Source organism: Oncorhynchus mykiss, chromosome 4, assembly GCF_057628025.1.
Source record: "Oncorhynchus mykiss isolate SJ-2025 chromosome 4, ASM5762802v1, whole genome shotgun sequence".
NCBI classification, from domain to species: Eukaryota; Metazoa; Chordata; class Actinopteri; order Salmoniformes; family Salmonidae; genus Oncorhynchus; species Oncorhynchus mykiss.
Genome location: NC_143025.1, coordinates 86,382,949 through 86,406,997, shown reverse-complemented (window position 1 = coordinate 86,406,997; position 24,049 = coordinate 86,382,949). Strand labels below are relative to the sequence as shown.

At 42.0% G+C, this 24,049-nt stretch overlaps 1 protein-coding gene across 1 annotated transcript in view; it reads right to left on the bottom strand.

The window, feature by feature from the left end:
- Positions 1-12,033, bottom strand: part of LOC110517371 (serine palmitoyltransferase 2) — a 41,705-nt gene extending 29,672 nt beyond the window's left edge. Inside the window, exons 1-5 of the mRNA XM_036976211.2 lie at positions 11,600-12,033; positions 4,737-4,931; positions 3,108-3,262; positions 2,212-2,360; positions 1,403-1,527 (exon numbers count right to left, since the gene is read on the bottom strand). Of these exons, the coding sequence (XP_036832106.1) occupies positions 1,403-1,527; positions 2,212-2,360; positions 3,108-3,262; positions 4,737-4,931; positions 11,600-11,758 (783 nt within the window). The 5' untranslated portion in view covers positions 11,759-12,033. The remainder of the gene's footprint in view (positions 1-1,402; positions 1,528-2,211; positions 2,361-3,107; positions 3,263-4,736; positions 4,932-11,599) is intronic.
- Positions 12,034-24,049: the final 12,016 nt, after the last annotated feature.

Genomic DNA, 24,049 nt, shown 5'->3' with positions numbered 1-24,049 from the left:
TATATTATATACTTCCTGTAAAACAGCCATGTTATATTATATACTCCCTGTAAAACAGCCATGTTATATTATATACTCCCTGTAAAACAGCCATGTTATAGTCTACTCCCTGTAAAACAGCCATGTTATATTATATACTCCCTGTATACAGCCATGTTATATTATATACTCCCTGTATACAGCCATGTTATATTATATACTCCCTGTAAAACAGCCATGTTATATTATATACTCCCTGTAAAACAGCCATGTTATATTATATACTCCCTGTAAAACAGCCATGTTATATTATATACTCCCTGTAAAACAGCCATGTTATATTATATACTCCCTGTAAAACAGCCATGTTATATTATATACTCCCTGTAAAACAGCCATGTTATATTATATACTCCCTGTATACAGCCATGTTATATTATATACTCCCTGTAAAACAGCCATGTTATATTATATCCTCCCTGTATACAGCCATGTTATATTATATACCCCCTGTAAAACAGCCATGTTATATTATATACTCCCTGTAAAACAGCCATGTTATATTCCACTCCCTGTATACAGCCATGTTATATTATATACTCCCTGTAAAACAGCCATGTTATATTATATACTCCCTGTAAAACAGCCATGTTATATTATATACTCCCTGTAAAACAGCCATGTTATATTATATACTCCCTGTATACAGCCATGTTATATTATATACTCCCTGTAAAACAGCCATGTTATATTATATCCTCCCTGTATACAGCCATGTTATATTATATACTCCCTGTAAAACAGCCATGTTATATTATATACTCCCTGTAAAAACAGCCATGTTATATTATATACTCCCTGTAAAACAGCCATGTTATATTATATACTCCCTGTATACAGCCATGTTATATTATATACTCCCTGTAAAACAGCCATGTTATATTATATACTCCCTGTAAAAACAGCCATGTTATATTATATACTCCCTGTAAAACAGCCATGTTATATTCTACTCCCTGTAAAACAGCCATGTTATATTATATACTCCCTGTAAAACAGCCATGTTATATTATACTCCCTGTAAAACAGCCATGTTATATTATATACTCCCTGTATACAGCCATGTTATATTCTACTCCCTGTATACAGCCATGTTATATTATATACTCCCTGTAAAACAGCCATGTTATATTATATACTCCCTGTAAAACAGCCATGTTATATTATATACTCCCTGTAAAACAGCCATGTTATATGAACTTAATATTTGTATTCGTTATTCACTGTGTATTTAATGCTTGTGTCACTATTTCTCTGTTTTAATGCATCTTTAATTATACATTGTTAGATAAGGACGCGTAAGTAACCATTTACCTGTTGTTTATGAAGCATGTGAGAAATAAATATATATTGTTATCCCTACCTTTCCAGCCAGAGCCGGAATGTTCATGGAGTTGGTAGCGAAGCCCATCCCAAAGGCCATAGATGACTCCACCCCCAGGAACCTAGCAACCAGCTGTTCCAACTCCTCATGGATGTCCAGGTTACCTGGACACAGCAGGAACAGAAAGATGGAAACAAAAAGGATGTCTTACTTTAACAAGTGTTCGTGTCAACATAAAGTGTGCATGACATCAATACAGATGTACTAAAACTCACTGGGATCCAGCTCAGTTACAGTGATGCTCTAAATCAACATCACTATCCATTTTTAACTCAATACAACAACACAAAGATGCACTACCTCAGAACAACAGCTTCCTTGCACATAAAGGCCTGCACATGAACGACGCATGGAGGACGACTTGACTAGAATGTTAATGTCCAACCTGTCGTTCTATTCCGTGCTCTGTCATTGTGGGGTACATGACAACAGAGGACTTTTTATTTCTTGTTTCCTTTAAAAATGGCAAAACGACTGAAGTAGACGGCACAACCAAGCCCAACAACAGAATGACTGGGCCAGTTTGTCCCCAGAAGGTTGTCTGCAGTGGATATTTTACCAACGTTGTGTATCAGCGCTTCCTTTTAAATAACAGCCATTTAGAAGATAAGTTTATCCATGCGATTTACCAGTCACGTGTGCATACATTTTAGGTACTGGTGGTACCGGGAATCGAACCCACTATCCTGGCGTTGTAAGCAACATGCTCTACCTGCGGTCCACAGAGTGTTTAAAAACAAAACGTCCCTCGTCCCCAACAAGAAGGTGATTATATATCCATGTCTTACCCATCTCATAGCGGGTGCTACCCACTCCAACGCCATAGTGGTGGGTGGACTCTGTGGCAGCGTCGGCACACCTCCCAGTGTTCTCAGCAAAGCCCAGGTAGTTATATGAACCCATGTTGATCACGTCTTTCACCACCTTGCCTGTGTGTCTGGGTAGAGAGACAGCTCTGACGAGACAGAACTACTGTTGGAGGAAGTCTGATCTTACGTTGTCCTGTATTTTAAAACCTTCTGATAACGCTAAACACACCAAACCAAGGCTTCTGTTTTTTTTTGGTTTTAAACTGTACTTGTGAATTTTGACAAGCAGCAAGAGTAGCTATCGTGTTGACAATAACATCAGGTTTTGTTTTCAACTTGTTCTTGACGGGTTCCCTAACACTTACATGCAGTTGTGACAACAGCATATCATGCCTAGCAAAGAGTGAATGAGGTTAACCATTACCACGCAACGATACGTGACAGATATCTGTTGGTTTCTACACATCACGTTCGTCCCCAGATAGACTTTCCTCTCTTATCATTGTAAGTAGGGCAATGACCTGTAGGTGATAGAGGGGCCATGACATTTGGGACAGCAGCGTAGCCTAGTGGTTAGAGTGTTGCAACGGAAAGGTTGCAAGTTCGAATCTCCGAGCTGACAAGGTACAAATCTGTCATTCTGCCCCTGAACTGTTCCTAGGCCATCATTGAAAATAAGAATTTGTTCTTAACTGACTTGCCTAGTTCTCACACAGACCCATCTACTCCCTGTAAAAGCCAGGTCCAGTTCTCACACAGACCCATCTACTCCCTGTAAAAGCCATGGCTAGTTATCTCACAAAAGCCAGGTCCAGAGTGTACAGTACCAAATACAAACTGTAACAGAGTTATTATGGTTGGGATGGGCCACTCACTGGAAGGTCCAGTTGTAGTCTTTGGAGGCCCTCTCCAACAGGTCCATCTTGGCTCCTGGAACACTGCAGATCGGCCTGTTCCAGTTGTCACGGATACGCATGTATAGATTCCGGGTGTAGAAGTTCTCAAAGTCCTGGTACAGTGGAACAAAGTCCTAGAAAACACAAGAGACAGACTTGTCAGTCATTGTTGCAATCAATACCACGGGTCTGAATTTATGCAAACACACAAGCTTTCAAAGAAATCGTTTGACCTAACTGTTCAAAAGCATTTGGTGTGCACTAGCTGTTGCCAGAAAGAGTGTGTTTATAGACGAAGCGCATTTCTCACAGGAATAGGTGCGTCTCTTTTACAGCTTCAGGACAACTGGTTTGGCACAGCGGTTGCACTGAGCATTGCGGTTTACAGAAAACAGGTTTTGAAAACGCTAAAGCTGTAGTGGAATGTGAATGGAGAAATCACTTTCACACCTTCCCATGTTACACGCCTGTATTGTTCAGGCATATTTCACACCCTATTCACACAGCACCAGAGTAAATATTAGCACTGTAACAGCCTACATCATAAAACCGTTTTAGAGAGGGGTTTTAGAGGGGCGTTTTAAAGCAGAAGCAATTAATGAATGGCAATGAAGGAAGGTAGACAGAAGTTGCCCCTAACCAGTAACCACTGACACAGGGTCAGCTATTTCTCCAAACCCTTAACTTCTTGGTGACAGGGGGCAGTATTTTCATGTCCGGATGAAATGCATGCCCAAATTCAACTGCCTGCTACTCATCCCCAGAAGATATGCATATTATTAGTAGATTTGAATAGAAAACACTCTGCAGTTTCTAAAACTGTTTGAATCAGACGAAACGCCGAGGACAAACAATTCAGATTTCATTTTTTTTTTAGGTCACTTTCTTTTCAATGGGTTTTCATTGGGAATCCAGATTTCTAGGGGACCTTCTTGCAATTCCTATCGCTTCCATTGGATGTAAACAGTCTTTAGAAATTGGTTGAGGTTATTCCTTTGTGTAATGAAGAGGTACGGCCATCTTGAACGAGGGTCACTTCAAGTGTACTGTTTGAATAATTTTGCACGCCCAATTTTTCAGTTTTTGATTTGTTAAAAAAGTTTGAAATATCCAATAAATGTCATTCCACTTCATGATTGTGTTGATTGTTGATTCTTCACCAAAAAATACAGTTTTATATCTTTATGTTTGAAGCCTGAAATGTGGCAAAAGGTCGCAAAGTTCAAGGGGGCCGAATACTTTCGCAAGGCACTGTATATTGCATGATTGACTTAATGAAAGTTTGATTTTTATAGTCATTTATTTGAATTTGGCGCTCTGCACTTCCCCTGGCTTTTGGCCAGGCCACTAGCATCCCAGAGAGGTTAATGGTAAAATAAAATAAATCAGGGGTGGGGTAATCCCATTCAGGGGCGGGGTAATCCCATTCAGGGGCGGGGTAATCCCATTCAGGGGCGGGGTAATCCCATTCAGGGGCGGGGTAATCTCATTCAGGGGCGGGGTAATCCCATTCTAGATCTGTCAGCAAGAACAAACACCCATCCAAGACAGGAGCTAAACAGAAAAAAGTGAATAGCCTCCAAGGAAAAACTAATCTGCATCTCTTACCTTCTGCTCTTCCCTTTCTCTGGCTACATGGCACTTCTCCATGCCCCAGTGCCGGAGGAAGTCCCGCAGGTACCCGAAGATGGTCAGGATCCCATAGCCCACGTATGTGAGAACCGCCACAAGCAGAGGAGTCTCCTCAAACTGCTCCACAAACTCTTTGTTGTACAGGCTGGCGTTACGAACAACATGGTTGTTCTGGAGAAGAAGAAAATACACAGACAAACAGAAGATTGTTGTGTTGCTGACTGGAAGGGAGTTGGTGTCCATCTTTTAAATGCAATTTTGGTCATGCAAAAGAGGGAGCATTGGAAACACCATTTGTTGGGTAGCCTAGTCTGTTCTAATGTTAGACTTTTCTGCAGACATCACAGGTTAATAATGGTGGTTGCACCATTGCAGTCTGTCCCATGGGACACACCCAAGCTGAGAAAAGATCAACAAAATGGCATTTGAGTGAATAAAATGAGCTATTGATCACAGAAGTGTGAAACTAATCTACATAGCACAAATACAGAAGTGTGAAACGAATCTACATATAACAAGGATACAGAAGTGTGAAACGCAGCAGACATACTGTATCTGACTCTCCTTACAAGGTCATGGTTTACTTTTAGTCAGGCCTAATCTGTTTGCTCTATAGAAACATGCAGAATATTTGAGACAGTCTGAAGTTTACATACACCTTCGCCAAATATATTTACACTCAATTGAATCCAGATAAAAATTCAGTTTTAGGTCAGTTAGGATCACCAATTTAAGAATGTGAAATGTCAGAATAATAGTAGAGAGAGTGATTTATTTCAGCTTTTATTTCTTTCATCACATTCTCAGTGGGTTAGAAGTTTACATACATTCATTTAGTATTTGGTAGCATTGCCTTTAAATTGTTGAACTTGGGTCAAACATTTCATGTAGCCCATTCCTCCTGACAGAGCTGGTGTAACTGAGTCAGGTTTGTAGGCCTCCTTGCTCACACAAGCTTTTTCAGTTCTGCTCACACATTTTCTATAGGATTGAGGTCAAGGTTTTGTGATGGCCACTCCAATACCTTGACTGTTGTCCTTAAGCAATTTTGCCAAACATTGGGAAGTATGCTTGCGGTCATTGTCCATTTGGAAGACTCATTTGCAACCAAGCTTTAACTTGAAACTGATGTCTTGAAATGTTGCTTTAATATAACCACATCATTTTTCCTTCCTCATGATGCCATCTATTTTGTGAAGTGCACCAGTCCCTCTTGCAGCAAAGCACCCCCACAACATGATGCTGCCACCCCCGTGCTTCGCGGTTGGGATGGTGTTCTTCGGCTTGCAAGCCTCCCCCTTTTCCTCCAAATATAACGATGGTCATTATGGCCAAACAGTTCTATTTTTGTTTCATCAGACCAGAGGACATTGCACCAAAAAGTGTGATCTTTGTCCCCATGTGCAGTTGCAAATCGTAGTCTGGATTTTTTATGGCGGTTTTGGAGCAGTGGCTTCTTCCTTGCTGAGCAGCCTTTCAGGTTATGTCGATATAGGACTCGTTTTACTGTGGATATAGATACTTTTGTACCCGTTTCCTCCAGCATCTTCACAAGGTCCTTTGCTGTTGTTCTGGGATTGATTTGCACTTTTCACACCAAAGTACGTTCATCGCTTGGAGACAGAAGGCGTCTCCTTCCTGAACGGTATGACAGCTGCGTGGTCCCAAGGTGTTTATAATTGCGTACTATTGCTTGTACAGATGAACGTGGTACCTTCAGGCATTTGGAAATGGCTCCCAACGATGAACCAGACTTGTGGAGATCTACAATTTTTTTCTGAGGTCTTGGCTGATTTCTTTTGATTTTCCCATGATGACCAGCAAAGAGGCACTGAGTTTGAAGGTAGGCCTTGAAATACATCCACAGGCACACCTCCAATTGACTCAAATGATGTCAATTAGCCTATCAAAAGCTTCTAAAGCCATGACATCATTTTCTTGATTTTTCCAAGCTGTTTAAAGGCTCAGTCAACTTAGTGTATGCAAACTTCTGATCCACTGGAATTGTGATAGTGAATTATAAGTGAAATAATCTGTCTGTAAACAATTGTTGGAAAAATTACTTGTGTCATGCACAAAGTAGATGTCCTAACCGACTTGCCAAAACAAGTTTGTTAACAAGATATTTGTGGAGTGGTTGAAATACGAATTTTAAATGACTCCATCCCAAGTGTATGTAAACTTCCAACTTCAACTCTATGCATGCAGCTTAGATCCTTTGAATAAAGATGGTTTGTTAAAAACAGTGGGACAAAACAGATCCCTGAATACAAGGACAGTGTTTTTGATCCCTCTTGCAAAACCAGATCACCTGGACTGTGGGCTCAGAGGGCTACCCAGAGGGTTTTCATTGAGGCTGAACTGTGGCTTATTGTGTTGAAAACTAAACTCTCAAATCAAATGACCTAAAGTCAGTCAGCCTGGTCACCCATTAAACCCTGGCTGCTTAGCAACCACATGTGACCCAGTCATGCCTCTCTCTACCTTTATGGTGGGTGAGCGTGTGGACTACGTGCTCAATGCAGCTCAGAACCAATCAAACTGATCCCAGAGTCATTCTCCCATAAGGGACGAACGTGATGATGAAATAGCCCTCTAAACTACACCACATACAGGTCTGACAGCTAACAACTAGACCTTCAAGCGAACTGAAAACACAAAGAGAAATGTTTAAAGTCAAATATATGTTCAGAGGGACCAGTTAGTGACCTAGGCCCTCCAGCCACTACCACAGACTACAAAAACCAGACAGATCATATCTGAACACATTTTATAGCTGTGCATTAGCAACCGCCCGAAGACCAACTGTCGTGTGAGGAACAGTAGTCTACAGTATAGGGATCTAATAGGGTGTTTCCTGTTCCATGAAAAGAGAGGAGTTCCACACATCCAGGACGTGTCTCTGTCACATGAGCTGGATAAAGAGGTCTATTAGAGGGCAATGCCAACAAAGCGAATGCCTAGGCTCTCAATTTTTGCCACTCCTAAACCTAATCTTTATTAAACTCTCCACGGTGATACAACACCAGGATTATCAACCAAGGAGGATAAGGAGGGTACTGTTGTATTATCGGCATCACTAGCTCAACAAAGATCACGTTTGAGTTGAGAGCAACAAACTGTTAAAGGGGCAAATAAATTCATTAAAAATCCTACAATGTGATTTTCGGGATTTTTTTTTCTAATTTTGTCTGTCATAGTTGAAGTGTACCTATGATGAAAATTACAGGCCTCTCATCTTTTTAATACATACAACACCAGGATTATCAACCAAGGAGGATAAGGAGGGTACTGTTGTATTATCGGCATCACTAGCTCAACAAAGATCACGTTTGAGTTGAGAGCAACAAACTGTTAAAGGGGCAAATAAATTCATTAAAAATCCTACAATGTGATTTTCGGGATTTTTTTTTCTAATTTTGTCTGTCATAGTTGAAGTGTACCTATGATGAAAATTACAGGCCTCTCATCTTTTTAAGTGGGAGAACTTGCACAATTGGTGGCTGACTAAATACTTTTTTGCCCCACTGTATGTTATTACCATGTTGTTTGGTTTCTATACAACCCTTTCATATCTACATTGCCCGAGGGGTATAGGAAAAACGATTCAATTTAGAATTCCGCAGTAGCCTCAAGTGTGTGTCCAACCACCCAAAGCTCCCAACATATCAAAGCCTAGCTGTCAGTGTCCATTTTCCTCATCCTCTCTCCTTCTGTCCTCAGAGACATTCAACCCTCGCAAGGACCACTTCCTATAGCCAGCAGCCATTATCCCCAGGGGGAGGCTTGTGTTGGGTCATGTGTGTGTTGCCTGGGAGACAAAGTACTCCTCTGCAGTTGCGTTGCACAACCAACTGCCCAGCCTCCCCGTTCTGACATGTACTCTGCATGGTAGTGTCAGTGTCAGCAGAACTTCTACAACGCGCAAACTACATGTTCACGTGTTTAAATGTTTAGTCTTTTAGGTTATGGTGTTTGGACCCCAGTAAGACTAGCTGTCACCATTGGCTTTGGCTAATTGGGGGATCCTAAAAAAAATCTAATCGTCATGTTATGCAAACTGGAAACCACATATCGTGAGGCCGCATTATGGTTGAGGATTTTAACAAAGAAAATTTGAGAAAAAGGCTGCCGAAGTTCTCACAGACTGTAGTACTCGCACTGCTAAAATACTCGACCATTGCTACTCCAACTTCCGGGACGCTTACAAGGCCCCCACGACTTAATTTTGCTCCTCCCTTCCTATAGGCAGAAACTCAAACAGGAAGTACCCGTGCTAAGGACTATTCAACACTGGTCTGACCAATCGGAATCCACGCTTCAAGATTGATCACGCGGACTGGGAAATGATCCTGGTAGCTTTAGCAAATAACATCAGCGTATATACTGATACGGTAACTGAGTATATCAGGAAGTATATAGGAGATGTTGTATCCACTGTGACTATTAAAACCTACCCTAACCAGAAACCGTGGATAGATGGCAGCATTTGGACAAAACTGAAAGCAGGAACCACCGCATTTAACCATGGCAAGGTGACTGGGAATATGGCCGAATACAAACAGTGTAGTTATTCCCTCCGTAAGGCAATCAAACAGGCAAAAGGTCAGTACAGAGACAAAGAGGAGTCGCAATTCAACGGCTCAGACACAAGACGTATTTTCCACCTTCACTCCTCAACACTGGGGTTCCACAAAGGCTTGATCACCAACAATGACAAGACGGCCTACAGCAAGGAGGTGAGGGATCTGGGAGTGTGGTGCCAGGAAAATAACCTCTCACTCAACGTCAACAAAACAAAGGAGATGATCGTGGACTTCAGGAAACAGCAGAGGGAGCACCCCCCTATCCACATCGGCAGGACCGCAGTGGAGAAGGTGGAAAGCTTCAAGTTCCTTGGCGTACACATCACTGACAAACTGAAATGGTCCACCCACACAGACAGTGTGGTGAAGAAGAAGCAACAAGCGCCTCTCAAACCTCAGGAGGGTGAAGAAAATGTGGCTTGTCACCTAAGACCTTCACAAACTCTTACAGATGCACAATTGAGAGCATCCTGTCGGGCTGTATCACCGCCTGGTTTGGCAACTGCACCACCCGCAACACATCACCGGGGGAAAACGACCTGCCCTCCAGGACACCAACAGCACCCGATGTCACAGGAAGGCCAAAAAGATCATCAAGGACAACAACCACCCGAGCCACTGCCTGTTCATCCCGCTATCATCCAGAAGGCGAGGTCAGTACAGGTGCATCAAAGCTGGGACCGAGACTGAAAAACAGCTTCTATCTCAAGGCCATCAGACTGTTAAATAGCCATCACTAGCACATTAGAGGCTGCTGCCTAGATACATATACTTGGAATCACTGGCCACTTCAATTTATTAAACACTAGTCACTTTAATAATGTTCACATATCTTACATTTCTCATCTCATATGTATATACTGTATTCTATTCTACTGAATCTTAGGCTGTCGTTCTGACATTGCTCATCCATATATTTATATATTCATCATTCTTAGATGTGTGTATTGTGTATATGTGCAATTGTTAGATATTATTCATTAGAAATTACTGCACTGTCGGAGCTAGAAACACAAGCATTTCACTAAACCAGCAAATAACATCTGCTAAACACGTGCACGCCACCAATAAAATGTTATTTGATCATTTAAAATCCGGATAGGAGTTTGGAGTTTATAAGAGTGACTTTATGTCGTAAATGATTCCTTTAAAAGTGAGTTTTGGGAAAACAATGGTGAAAATGAGTCTAGCATGTGGCTGATTGTTAATTAGTTTGTAAACTAAATAACCTACACAGTGAAAGCATAGCAGCCTATGATTGCGCTGTCTAACACCCATAGCCTATTCTTCAGTCTAATCGAGGGGTCCAGGATGACTACAGGACAGAAATAACATACTTCACAGAATGGTTCAAAGAAAACAGACTAATTCTTAATGTTAAAAAAAAAACAAGGAAATGACAAACTTCAGAACCATAGAAGATGACACCGGGCCAATCCACATAGACTCAGAACAAATAGAATCAATTGGGGCAATACAAATATCTTGGAACTATAAAGTCGACTCAAAACTCTCTCGGATTGCAAATACACAACAGACATACAAAAAAGGGACAACGACTGTATTTCATGAGGAGATCAAATAAATCCCCGGTCAATAAAATAATATCAGCCATATTCTAAACATACATTGTTCAGTGTTCTCACTTTCTGTTTCCAAGCCTGGGACAATCAGCTATCCATCTAAAACAAAAACTAGTTGTGAGGGCAGGAGCGAGACCGACCCGACACACCCACTCAACCAGGAGTACCTGCTACCATCACCCCGCCGATACAGAGTCCATCTTTACAGAACCACCTGAGCCCAGAAATCATTCATCCCCACCAGTATATGTCAACTGAATAAATAACGGCTCCCTCCACCATACGAACTGTTATCTGTAACCACATGTGTTGCCGATGTAGTTGTTTGTAACTTATATATATATATATATATAAAATTGATGTAGCTATGTGGTGATGCTTTGCTGTGTTGAGATGCAAGACACATTTTCACGAAACAGACACGATAAATAATGATTATAATTCAGTCAACACATTGAGGCTTAATCACTTCGTCACACCCTATCAAACTTGTTACAATGACTCAACTTCAATACCAGTTTAAAAAAGCGACAGATCAAAATAGTTGGAATAAGTCGCTACATTTTATTGCGCTGTGTTTATTCAATCTATATTGTTGACGGATATCCTAATGGTCATTCCCTCTTCTCATCGAGCGGTAGTAGCAGTAGTGTTGACGGGTGGGCCTCACCTCACTCGGGCGCCGATTCTTCTGTTGCGGTTGTTGGAACAAGCAATGATTCTTCACGAAACCGTTCCTTCTCGATGATGTCTTACCGTTGGATGTCCGGTGGAAAACATCTCCATTTGTCAGTTTATTCGCCGAGCTCTTGGTCATACTTGGTGGCATTTATTCGCCCGAATATCCAGGTTTGTATACTTACGTGACCGGGACCTCTCTTCTCTCTGTTTTCTGGAGAAACTGCAAATACACAATATGAGATTACCGGAAATACACGCCCCTGTTAACTTTCAGCGACCAATGAGGAGTTTATGACGTCATGTAAAACTGAATAAATCCGGAATTAGCCATGTAAATGACCATCGAAAGAGCCTGTAGTAACCTTTTGCATGGGTTTACGATTTTTTTTTCCAGTGAAGTATCACCTCACTTGTGAGTAAAGGACTTTGGTCATGTGCCATGGCCTACAGGAAAACAGTCTAAGGAGACGATTTTCCTTACACCCACCCACTGAGCCAGATGTCCCTGAATAGGATGTTTGTGAAAATAGTATTTTTGGGAAACTGAATACAATGACATCATCTCCAGCGTTCATGACTTAACGCCACCTGTTTAATGTTTACAGTTAATCGATTTACAATCCTCCAAGATTACAGAACATGTTTCCTCACCCACCCAGTCTACAAGATACCTAGTCTAAACCAATTAAATATATCCCAAATAGCACCCTATCCCCTATGTAGGGCACTACTTTTGACTAGGACCCATAGGCCTCTGATGAAAAGTAGATCACTATATAGGGACTAGGGTGCCATTTGGGACGTAGCTCAATTGCACATTATACCTTTTTTTGATGAATTACCCGAGTAATAGCCTACTGTTGAACACAAACATAGCAAAATACTGTCACACAGCAAAATACTGTCACACAGCAAAATACTGCCACACAGCAACATACTGCCACACAGCAAAATACTGCCACACAGCAAAATACTGTCACACAGCAAAATACTGCCACACAGCAACATACTGCCACACAGCAACATACTGCCACACAGCAAAATACTGCCACACAGCAACATACTGCCACACAGCAAAATACTGTCACACAGCAAAATACTGCCACACAGCAACATACTGCCACACAGCAACATACTGCCACACAGCAAAATACTGCCACACAGCAACATACTGCCACACAGCAAAATACTGTCACACAGCAAAATACTGCCACACAGCAAAATACTGTCACACAGCAAAATACTGCCACACAGCAACATACTGCCACACAGCAACATACTGCCACACAGCAACATACTGCCACACAGCAACATACTGTCACACAGCAAAATACTGCCACACAGCAACATACTGCCACACAGCAACATACTGCCACACAGCAACATACTGCCACCCAGCATCATACTGCCACATAGCAAAATACTGCCACACAGCAACATACTGCCACATAGCAAAATACTGCCACACAGCAACATACTGCCACATAGCAAAATACTGCCACACAGCAACATACTGCCACACAGCATCATACTGCCACACAGCATCATACTGCCACATAGCAAAATACTGCCACACAGCATCATACTGCCACCCAGCATCATACTGCCACATAGCAAAATACTGCCACACAGCAACATACTGCCACACAGCAACATACTGCCACACAGCAACATACTGCCACACAGCAACATACTGCCACACAGCAAAATACTGCCACACAGCAACATACTGCCACACAGCATCATACTGCCACACAGCAACATACTGCCACACAGCAACATACTGCCACACAGCATCATACTGCCACATAGCAAAATACTGCCGCAATGACTGGCCCGGGGCCTGAAACAGTAACCTGATCCTTATCTGCTCCTCTTTCAGTGGGCCTTTCTTCACCTACACAATATCCCGCTCGCTAAAGCTTTAAAACCTTTTTAAACAGCTATAATTTGTTGTTTAAAATTGTGTGATAGTCATTCGTAAACACTTCATAACATAGGTAACCTTAATAATAAAAGGTAACCTTCATAATATAGGTAACCTTAATAATAAAAGGTAACCTTAATAATAAAAGGTAACCTTAATAATAAAAGGTAACCTTAATAATAAAAGGTAACCTTCATAATAAAAGGTAACCTTCATAATAAAAGGTAACCTTCATAATAAAAGGTAACCTTCATAATAAAAGGTAACCTTAATAATAAAAGGTAACCTTCATAATAAAAGGTAACCTTCATAATAAAAGGTAACCTTCATAATAAAAGGTAACCTTCATAATAAAAGGTAACCTTCATAATAAAAGGTAACCTTCATAATAAAAGGTAACCTTAATAATAAAAGGTAACCTTCATAATAAAAGGTAACCTTCATAATAAAAGGTAACCTTCATAATAAAAGGTAACCTTAATAATAAAAGGTAACCTTAATAATAAAAGGTAACCTTCATAATAAAAGGTAACCTTCATAATATAGGTAACCTTCATAATAAAAGGTAACCTTCATAATAAAAGGTAACCTTCATAATAAAAGGTAACCTTCATAATATAGGTAACCTTCATAATAAAAGGTAACCTTAATAATAAAAGGTAACCTTCATAATAAAAGGTAACCTTCATAATAAAAGGTAACCTTCATAATAAAAGGTAACCTTAATAATAAAAGGTAACCTTCATAATAAAAGGTAACCTTCATAATAAAAGGTAACCTTCATAATAAAAGGTAACCTTAATAATAAAAGGTAACCTTAATAATAAAAGGTAACCTTCATAATAAAAGGTAACCTTCATAATATAGGTAACCTTCATAATAAAAGGTAACCTTCATAATAAAAGGTAACCTTAATAATAAAAGGTAACCTTCATAATAAAAGGTAACCTTAATAATAAAAGGTAACCTTCATAATAAAAGGTAACCTTAATAATAAAAGGTAACCTTCATAATAAAAGGTAACCTTAATAATAAAAGGTAACCTTCATAATAAAAGGTAACCTTAATAATAAAAGGTAACCTTCATAATAAAAGGTAACCTTAATAATAAAAGGTAACCTTAATAATATAGGTAACCTTAATAATAAAAGGTAACCTTCATAATAAAAGGTAACCTTAATAATATAGGTAACCTTCATAATAAAAGGTAACCTTCATAATAAAAGGTAACCTTCATAATAAAAGGTAACCTTAATAATAAAAGGTAACCTTAATAATATAGGTAACCTTCATAATAAAAGGTAACCTTCATAATAAAAGGTAACCTTCATAATATAGGTAACCTTAATAATAAAAGGTAACCTTCATAATATAGGTAACCTTAATAATAAAAGGTAACCTTCATAATAAAAGGTAACCTTATCGCATAACGCTATTTCATTTATCTACCAGTCATTTCCTCTTGTACCTCCCAGTGCAAGAAGTGGAAGATAACAAATGTAGTCGTCATAGCCTGTGCTTTGGTTGGAATTGCCAGCTGAAACATTCCTGGAGTAGAAGGAAATAACACTCCTGATCCTTGCAGTCAATGTCACGGAGAGAACATAAAACAATAGTCCTTGTTATCCTGAGGTCAAGTGCAGTAAAAATAAAGATACCTTAATAGAAAATGGACAATTTTCCTGTCCTGCTTAACAATTCAAAATGTAACAAGTACTTTTGGGTGTCTGGGAAATGTATAGAATTAAAAGTACATTATTTTCTTTAGGAATGTAAGTGAAGTAAAATAAAAAGTAAAAAAAGATATATAAATAGTAAAGTAAAGTACAGATACCCCCAAAAAACAACTTAAGTAGTAGTTTAAAGTATTTTATTTACTGTGAGTACGATACACCACCGGCTGTTGTGAAGGAAGTTGTCAAGAAAGTGAGTTTGTGTGTATACAGGACCTCCCGCCCTTACCTACCTGTCAACCAATCAAGTCAATACGGAGGTATACGGAGTCATCTACATTGTTACAAAATTTGAGAGGGGCACGGCGGAAGCTGTACCAGAGGTCAATCTGGCCTCCCGAGGCTTCGCAATTGCGTCACACCATCCATATTGGGCCTCCGATCGACCACATTTTCAAATCGAGCCTAATTCGTCTCTTAAAAGCCTTCCAGGTCATGTTAACGCATCTCTCCCTGTTTGGTCAACATGTTCGTGCACACTACACATGTACACACACGCGCATTCACGCATGCACCGACACACACACCACTGTTAATACCCAAAATAGACTACAACCACTCCAAACAGTAGACAGCATGCTCCAACAGCCTTTAGATATACACTGAGTGTACAAAACATGAAAAACGCCTTCCTAATATTGAGTTGCACCCCCTCACCCCCCTTTTCTTCAAAACAGTAAGAACACCATATGAACATCCCTGCGTCCCACAGTTACATCAAGTTTATCATTTTGTGTTTTTTATTAACACATCCCACCTCTTCAGAGGACAAATATATATTTTTGATTTTAAACAGGTAATCTACTACATATACATACATTTTACATACATGGTACTTTTATATAAAGCAGTCACATAATAATACATGACTGAACATAAACTCTTTAATCCCACCTATCACCATAGACCTCAGCTCTTTAATCCCTCCCCCTCAGTCACTCTCAGCCCATCCCACCTCTCACCATAGACCTCAGCTCTTTAATCCCTCCCCCTCAGCCACTCTCAGTCCATCCCACCTATCACCATAGACCTCAGCTCTTTAATCCCAACCCTCAGCCACTCTCAGCCCATCCCACCTATCACCATAGACCTCAGCTCTTTAATCCCTCCCCCTCAGTCTCTCTCAGCCCATCCCACCTATCACCATAGACCTCAGCTCTTTAAACCCACCCTTCAGCCACTCTCAGCCCATCCCACCTATCACCATGGACCTCAGCTCTTTAATCCCTCCCCCTCAGCCACTCTCAGCCCATCCCACCTATCACCATAGACCTCAGCTCTTTAATCCCTCCCCCTCAGCCACTCTCAGCCCATCCCACCTATCACCATAGACCAACCCTCAGCCACTCTCAGCCCATCCCACCTATCACCATAGACCTCAGCTCTTTAATCCCTCCCCCTCAGCCACTCTCAGCCCATCCCACCTATCACCATAGACCTCAGCTCTTTAATCCCTCCCCCTCAATCACTCTCAGCCCATCCCACCTATCACCATAGACCTCAGCTCTTTAATCCCTCCCCCTCAATCACTCTCAGCCCATCCCACCTATCACCATAGACCTCAGCTCTTTAATCCCTCCCCCTCAATCACTCTCAGCCCATCCCACCTATCACCATAGACCTCAGCTCTTTAATCCCACCCCTCAGCCACTCTCAGCCCATCCCACCTATCACCATAGACCAACCCTCAGCCACTCTCAGCCCATCCCACCTATCACCATAGACCTCAGCTCTTTAATCCCTCCCCCTCAGCCACTCTCAGCCCATCCCACCTATCACCATAGATCTCAGCTCTTTAATCCCAACCCTCAGCCACTCTCAGCCCATCCCACCTATCACCATAGACCTCAGCTCTTTAATCCCTCCCCCTCAGTCACTCTCAGCCCATCCCACCTATCACCATAGACCTCAGCTCTTTAATCCCTCCCCCTCAATCACTCTCAGCCCATCCCACCTATCACCATAGACCTCAGCTCTTTAATCCCTCCCCCTCAATCACTCTCAGCCCATCCCACCTATCACCATAGACCTCAGCTCTTTAATCCCTCCCCCTCAATCACTCTCAGCCCATCCCACCTATCACCATAGACCTCAGCTCTTTAATCCCACCCCTCAGCCACTCTCAGCCCATCCCACCTATCACCATAGACCTCAGCTCTTTAAACCCACCCCTCAGCCACTCTCAGCCCATCCCACCTATCACCATAGACCTCAGCTCTTAAATCCCTCCCCCTCAGCCACTCTCAGCCCATCCCACCTATCACCATAGATCTCAGCTCTTTAATCCCAACCCTCAGCCACTCTCAGCCCATCCCACCTATCACCATAGACCTCAGCTCTTTAATCCCTCCCCCTCAATCACTCTCAGCCCATCCCACCTATCACCATAGACCTCAGCTCTTTAATCCCACCCCTCAGCCACTCTCAGCCCATCCCACCTATCACCATAGACCTCAGCTCTTTAAACCCACCCCTCAGCCACTCTCAGCCCATCCCACCTATCACCATAGACCTCAGCTCTTTAATCCCTCCCCCTCAGCCACTCTCAGCCCATCCCACCTATCACCATAGATCTCAGCTCTTTAATCCCAACCCTCAGCCACTCTCAGCCCATCCCACCTATCACCATAGACCTCAGCTCTTTAATCCCTCCCCCTCAGCCACTCTCAGCCCATCCCACCTATCACCATAGACCTCAGCTCTTTAATCCCTCCCCCTCAGCCACTCTCAGCCCATCCCACCTATCACCATAGATCTCAGCTCTTTAATCCCAACCCTCAGCCACTCTCAGCCCATCCCACCTATCACCATAGACCTCAGCTCTTTAATCCCTCCCCCTTAGTCACTCTCAGCCCATCCCACCTATCACCATAGACCTCAGCTCTTTAATCCCTCCCCCTCAATCACTCTCAGCCCATCCCACCTATCACCATAGACCTCAGCTCTTTAATCCCACCCCTCAGCCACTCTCAGCCCATCCCACCTATCACCATAGACCTCAGCTCTTTAATCCCTCCCCCTCAATCACTCTCAGCCCATCCCACCTATCACCATAGACCTCAGCTCTTTAATCCCTCCCCCTCAATCACTCTCAGCCCATCCCACCTATCACCATAGACCTCAGCTCTTTAATCCCACCCCTCAGCCACTCTCAGCCCATCCCACCTATCACCATAGACCTCAGCTCTTTAAACCCACCCCTCAGCCACTCTCAGCCCATCCCACCTATCACCATAGACCTCAGCTCTTTAATCCCTCCCCCTCAGCCACTCTCAGCCCATCCCACCTATCACCATAGATCTCAGCTCTTTAATCCCAACCCTCAGCCACTCTCAGCCCATCCCACCTATCACCATAGACCTCAGCTCTTTAATCCCACCCCTCAGCCACTCTCAGCCCATCCCACCTATCACCATAGACCTCAGCTCTTTAAACCCACCCCTCAGCCACTCTCAGCCCATCCCACCTATCACCATAGACCTCAGCTCTTTACTCCCTCCCCCTCAGCCACTCTCAGCCCATCCCACCTATCACCATAGATCTCAGCTCTTTAATCCCAACCCTCAGCCACTCTCAGCCCATCCCACCTATCACCATAGACCTCAGCTCTTTAATCCCTCCCCCTCAGTCACTCTCAGCCCATCCCACCTCTCACCATAGACCTCAGCTCTTTAATCCCTCCCCCTCAGCCACTCTCAGCCCATCCCACCTATCACCATAGACCTCAGCTTTTTAATCCCTCCCCCTCAGTCACTCTCAGCCCATCCCACCTATCACCATAGACCTCAGCTCTTTAATCCCACCCCTCAGCCACTCTCAGCCCATCCCACCTATCACCATAGACCTCAGCTCTTTAAACCCACCCCTCAGCCACTCTCAGCCCATCCCACCTATCACCATAGACCTCAGCTCTTTAATCCCTCCCCCTCAGTCACTCTCAGCCCATCCCTCCTATCACCATAGTCCTCAGCTCTTTAATCCCGCCCCCTCAGCCACTCTCAACCCATCCCACCTACCACCATAGACCTCAGCTCTTTAATCCCGCCCCCTCAGCCCATCCCATTTATCGCCATAGACCACTCCTCAACCTCTCAGCCCACCTCACCTAACACCATAGACCACCCTCGTTTGGTTTCCATGTGCCATATATTTTTCAATTGCACTGTGATGTTTTACATACATTTTTTAACCTTTCTAATTGTATAGTATCCACAGATTGTGAGCTAAAGATGAACATCTTTCCTACGAGTATTATTATATTATTTATTGACTGACTATGGCTTTCCAAATCACCCAACAGTGTAAGGTTAATTTTACATGCATGTTGTGATTTTTTAAACATTCCTGAACCTGTGACCAGAAACAAACTGCATAGGGGAAATACCAGAATAAATGATCTATTGATTCTGTATCTTCGCAGCAAAATCTACAGAGCTGAGATTATTATGCCCCATATATACAGTGGGGCAAAAAAGTATTTAGTCAGCCACCAATTGTGCAAGTTCTCCCACTTAAAAAGATGAGAGAGGCCTGTAATTTTCATCATAGGTACACTTCCACTATGACAGACAAAATGACGAAAAAAAATCCAGAAAATCACATTGTAGGATTTTTAATGAATTTATTTGCAAATTATGGTGGAAAATAAGTGTTTGGTCACCTACAAACAAGCAAGATTTCTGGCTCTCACAGACCTGTAACTTCTTCTTTAAGAGGCTCCTCTGTCCTCCACTCGTTACCTGTATTAATGGCACCTGTTGAACTTATCAGTATAAAAGACACAGAACCCCCTGAAAAATCGGAAGAAACAAACAAAACATTTTTCTTTTTATGTTTTTTTGCGACAAAACTAGTGCACTAGGCCTTTACCAGTCCTGTTTTAGCGGGCCGACATAGCCATCTGTAGCGTGGGCAAAACAACTTTTCAGCACCACCGCCTACCCAACCCCAAACTACTTCCAGCAGCTATGCTGTCTCCTGCCCTTCATCTACATTGATTGAAGCGGATTTAACAGGTGACATCAATAAGGGATCAGAACTTTCACCTGGTCAGTCAATGTCAATGGAAAGAGAAAGTGTTCTTAATGTTTTGTACACTCAGTGTAGAGCGACATGAGTCTTCACCCTGCAGTATTATTAAACGTTAGAAACACACACTTGCTTTCTTGGCACAGGATACTCTCTCAAGTGGACTATGAGGTTAGCCACAGGCTAAATAGAACACAACACTAACCTGTGGGGGCAATAGAACTAGTAACTGTGTTTGGAGAATATCAATACATCCAAGTTTGATTGAACAGGGTTGTGTATAGGTGTTTCACTACTCCTCTCACCCTCCTAGATGGCGCTGTGGGACCATAGAAACAGCGGAGAAGATCATATCGCCAAATATTAAGCTCTTTGGTTTAATACCGCTGTTGGTTATACAGTATACCTCAATGTACAACAGCAATGTTCTGACCTAACTCAATGTGAACTCTGAGATCAAGACATTTATATCCTGACAACATCAAACCAATTGATTCTCTGTCCAATCGATTTTCAACGGGAGACTTTTATGCTTCTGTACCCTATTCAAGGTTATATACCTTCACTGTGTTATGTCCACTAGCTCTGCCAACGTGCTTAGAGGTTGTTAAGATGAATAGTGGGCGTCTCAAAATGGTACTACCATTGACCAGAGCCCTATGAGCTGGCCCTGTTTAAAGAAGGAGTGCACTGTCAAGGGAATAGGGGGCCATTTTGGGCAACAGCCTTAGATCTTTTCTTAATAGCAGACTGTAAAGCTTTAATAGGATCTAGGACAGGGTTAAGTGGGAGAAGGCAAGGGATCTAATGGATGACACATTGTAAGTCACAAGGTTGTTTCACCAAATAGATTTAGACCTGACCTGATTGGTTATTGAATCAAATCTGATTGAATTGATATTGTGTTTCTGAACAATATTATCTTCTCCGGGCAGATTATTTATTGGAAGAAAAAAATGACATATGAAATCACAACACACATCGTTCAATTACTTGTTACTTTTTTTCCCCACAGAGGTATGCATTTGCTGTAATAGTTTTTGTGATCAGATGTACTGCAGACACAGCCAAAACAACCAGTACTGTAACAGCATAGATTGATTTTGCCTGTGGTAAAACACTTTCATGTATCTGTTATCTCTATACAATTGAATACATAGATACATAGATACAGGTAGCCAATGTCGTTGTTGCAGACGAGCCACTTAGGTAAGAACACCTTCCTAATATTGAGTTGCACCGACACCCCTTTTTTCCTCAGACGAGCCTCAATTCATCGGGGCATCGACTCTACAAGGTGTCGAAAGCATTGCACAGGGATGCTGGCCCATGTTGACTCCAATAGTTTCCACGGACGTGTCAAGTTGGCTGAATGTCCCTTGGGTGGAGGACCATTCTTGATACACACGGGACACTTTTGAGCCTGAAATACCCAGTAGCGTTAAAGTTCTTGACACAAACCGGTGCGCCTGGCACCTACTACCATACCCTGTTCTAAGGGACTTAAATATCCTGCCGATTCACCCTCTGAATGGCACATACAGAAGCCATGTCTCAACTGTCTCAAGGCTTAAAAAGTATTCTTTAACCTGACTCCTCCCCTTCATCTTTAACCTGTCTCCTCCCCTTCATCTTTAACCTGTCTCCTCCCCTTCATTTTTAACCTGTCTCCTCCCCTTCATTTTTAACCTGTCTCCTCCCCTTCATTTTTAACCTGTCTCCTCCCCTTCATTTTTAACCTGTCTCCTCCCCTTCATTTTTAACCTGTCTCCTCCCCTTCATCTTTAACCCTGTCTCATCTCCTTCATCTTTAACCTGTCTCATCCCCTTCATCTTTAACCTGTCTCCTCCCCTTCATCTTTAACCTGTCTCCTCCCCTTCATCTTTAACCTGTCTCCTCCCCTTCATCTTTAACCTGTCTCCTCCCCTTCATCTTTAACCTGTCTCATCCCCTTCATCTTTAACCTGTCTCCTCCCCTTCATCTTTAACCTGTCTCCTCCCCCCTTCATCTACACTGATTGAAGTGGATTTAACAAGTGAGATCAATAAGGGATCATAGCTTTCACCTGGATAGTCTGAATTCAGAGCACGTGTTCTTAATGTTTTGTACACTCAGTGTACATCACAATCATTTCCTGCAAAGTTAAATCCCTGCAAACCAATCTCCACAATATGACATGGACAGATGTGTCTGTAATCGTGAAAATGCATCAACTCATATTAAATACCCATATAGGAACAACAACTGAATTATTGTGTGTCTCCTCTGACAGGTAAACACATCGTTGGAATTGTATTGAATGGTGTTGCCTGTGAGTTACATTCAATTGATGGCTCCCCTTTCCTCCCCTTCTCCAGATGATGTATTCACAGCCTGTGTAGTTGTTTCACTACTGTAGATGTGATCTAATGAAATCATCCTGGGGCATCAATCTCTCCCTATACACCCCAGACAGCCTGTTGGGAAACAGTGTTTTTAAACAACACACGCACACACAGTGGTGGAAACAGTGGTTGGTTTTAAATATAGTTAAGTATAGTTAAGTATCAAAAGTAAATGGAATTGCTAAAAATATCCTTAAATAAATCATTTCAAATTCCTTATTTGAAGCAATTCAGATGGCACCATTTTCTTGTTTTTAAAATGTACAATATTTTCTTTCAGAATGTAGTGAAGTAAAAGTTATCAAAAATATAAATAGTAAAGTACAGATACCCCCCAAAACTACATAAGTAGTAATTGAAAGTATTCTTACTTACAGATGAAGTCGGAAGTTTACATACACCTAGGTTGGAATCATTAAAACTAGTTTTTCAACCACTCCACAAATTTCTTGTTAACAATTTATAGTTTTGGAAAGTCGGTTAGGACATCTACTTTGTGCAAAACACAAGTAATTTTTCCAACAATTGTTTACAGACAAATTATTTCACTTATAACTCACTGTATCACAATTCCAGTGGGTCAGAAGTTTACACACACTAAGTTGACTGTGCCTTTAAACAGCTTGGAAAATTCAAGAAAATTATGACATGGCTTTAGAAGCTTCTGATAGGCTAATTGAAATAATTTGAGTCAATTGGAGGTGTACCCGTGGATGTATTTCAAGGCCTACCTTCAAACTCAGTGCCTCTTTGCTTGACATCATGGGAAAATCTAAATTAATCAGCCAAGACCTCATGAAAAAAAATGTAGACCTCCACAAGTCTGGTTCATCCTTGGGATTTCCAAACACTTGAAGGTACCACGTTCATCTCTACAAACAACAGTATGCAAGTATAAACACCATGGGACCACGCAGCCGTCATACCGCTCAGGAAGGTAACGCGTTCTGTCTCCTAGAGATGAACGTACTTTGGTGAGAAAAGTGCAAATCAATCCCAGAACAACAGCAAAGGACCTTGTGAAGAAGGAAACAGGTACAAAAGTATCTACATCCACAGTAAAACAAGTCTTATATCGACATAACCTGAAAGGCCGCTCAGCAAGGAAGAAGCCACTGCTCCAAAACCACCATAAAAAAGCCAGACTACGGTTTGCAACTGCACATGGGGACAAAGATCATACTTTTTGGAGAAATGTCCTCTGGTCTGATGAAACAAAAATAGAACTGTTTGGCCATAATGACCATCGTTATGTTTGGAGGAAAAAGGGGGAGGCTTGCAAGCCGAAGACCCCATCCCAACCATGAAGCACGGGGGTGGCAGCATCATGTTGTGGGGGTGCTTTGCTGCAAGAGGGACTGGTGC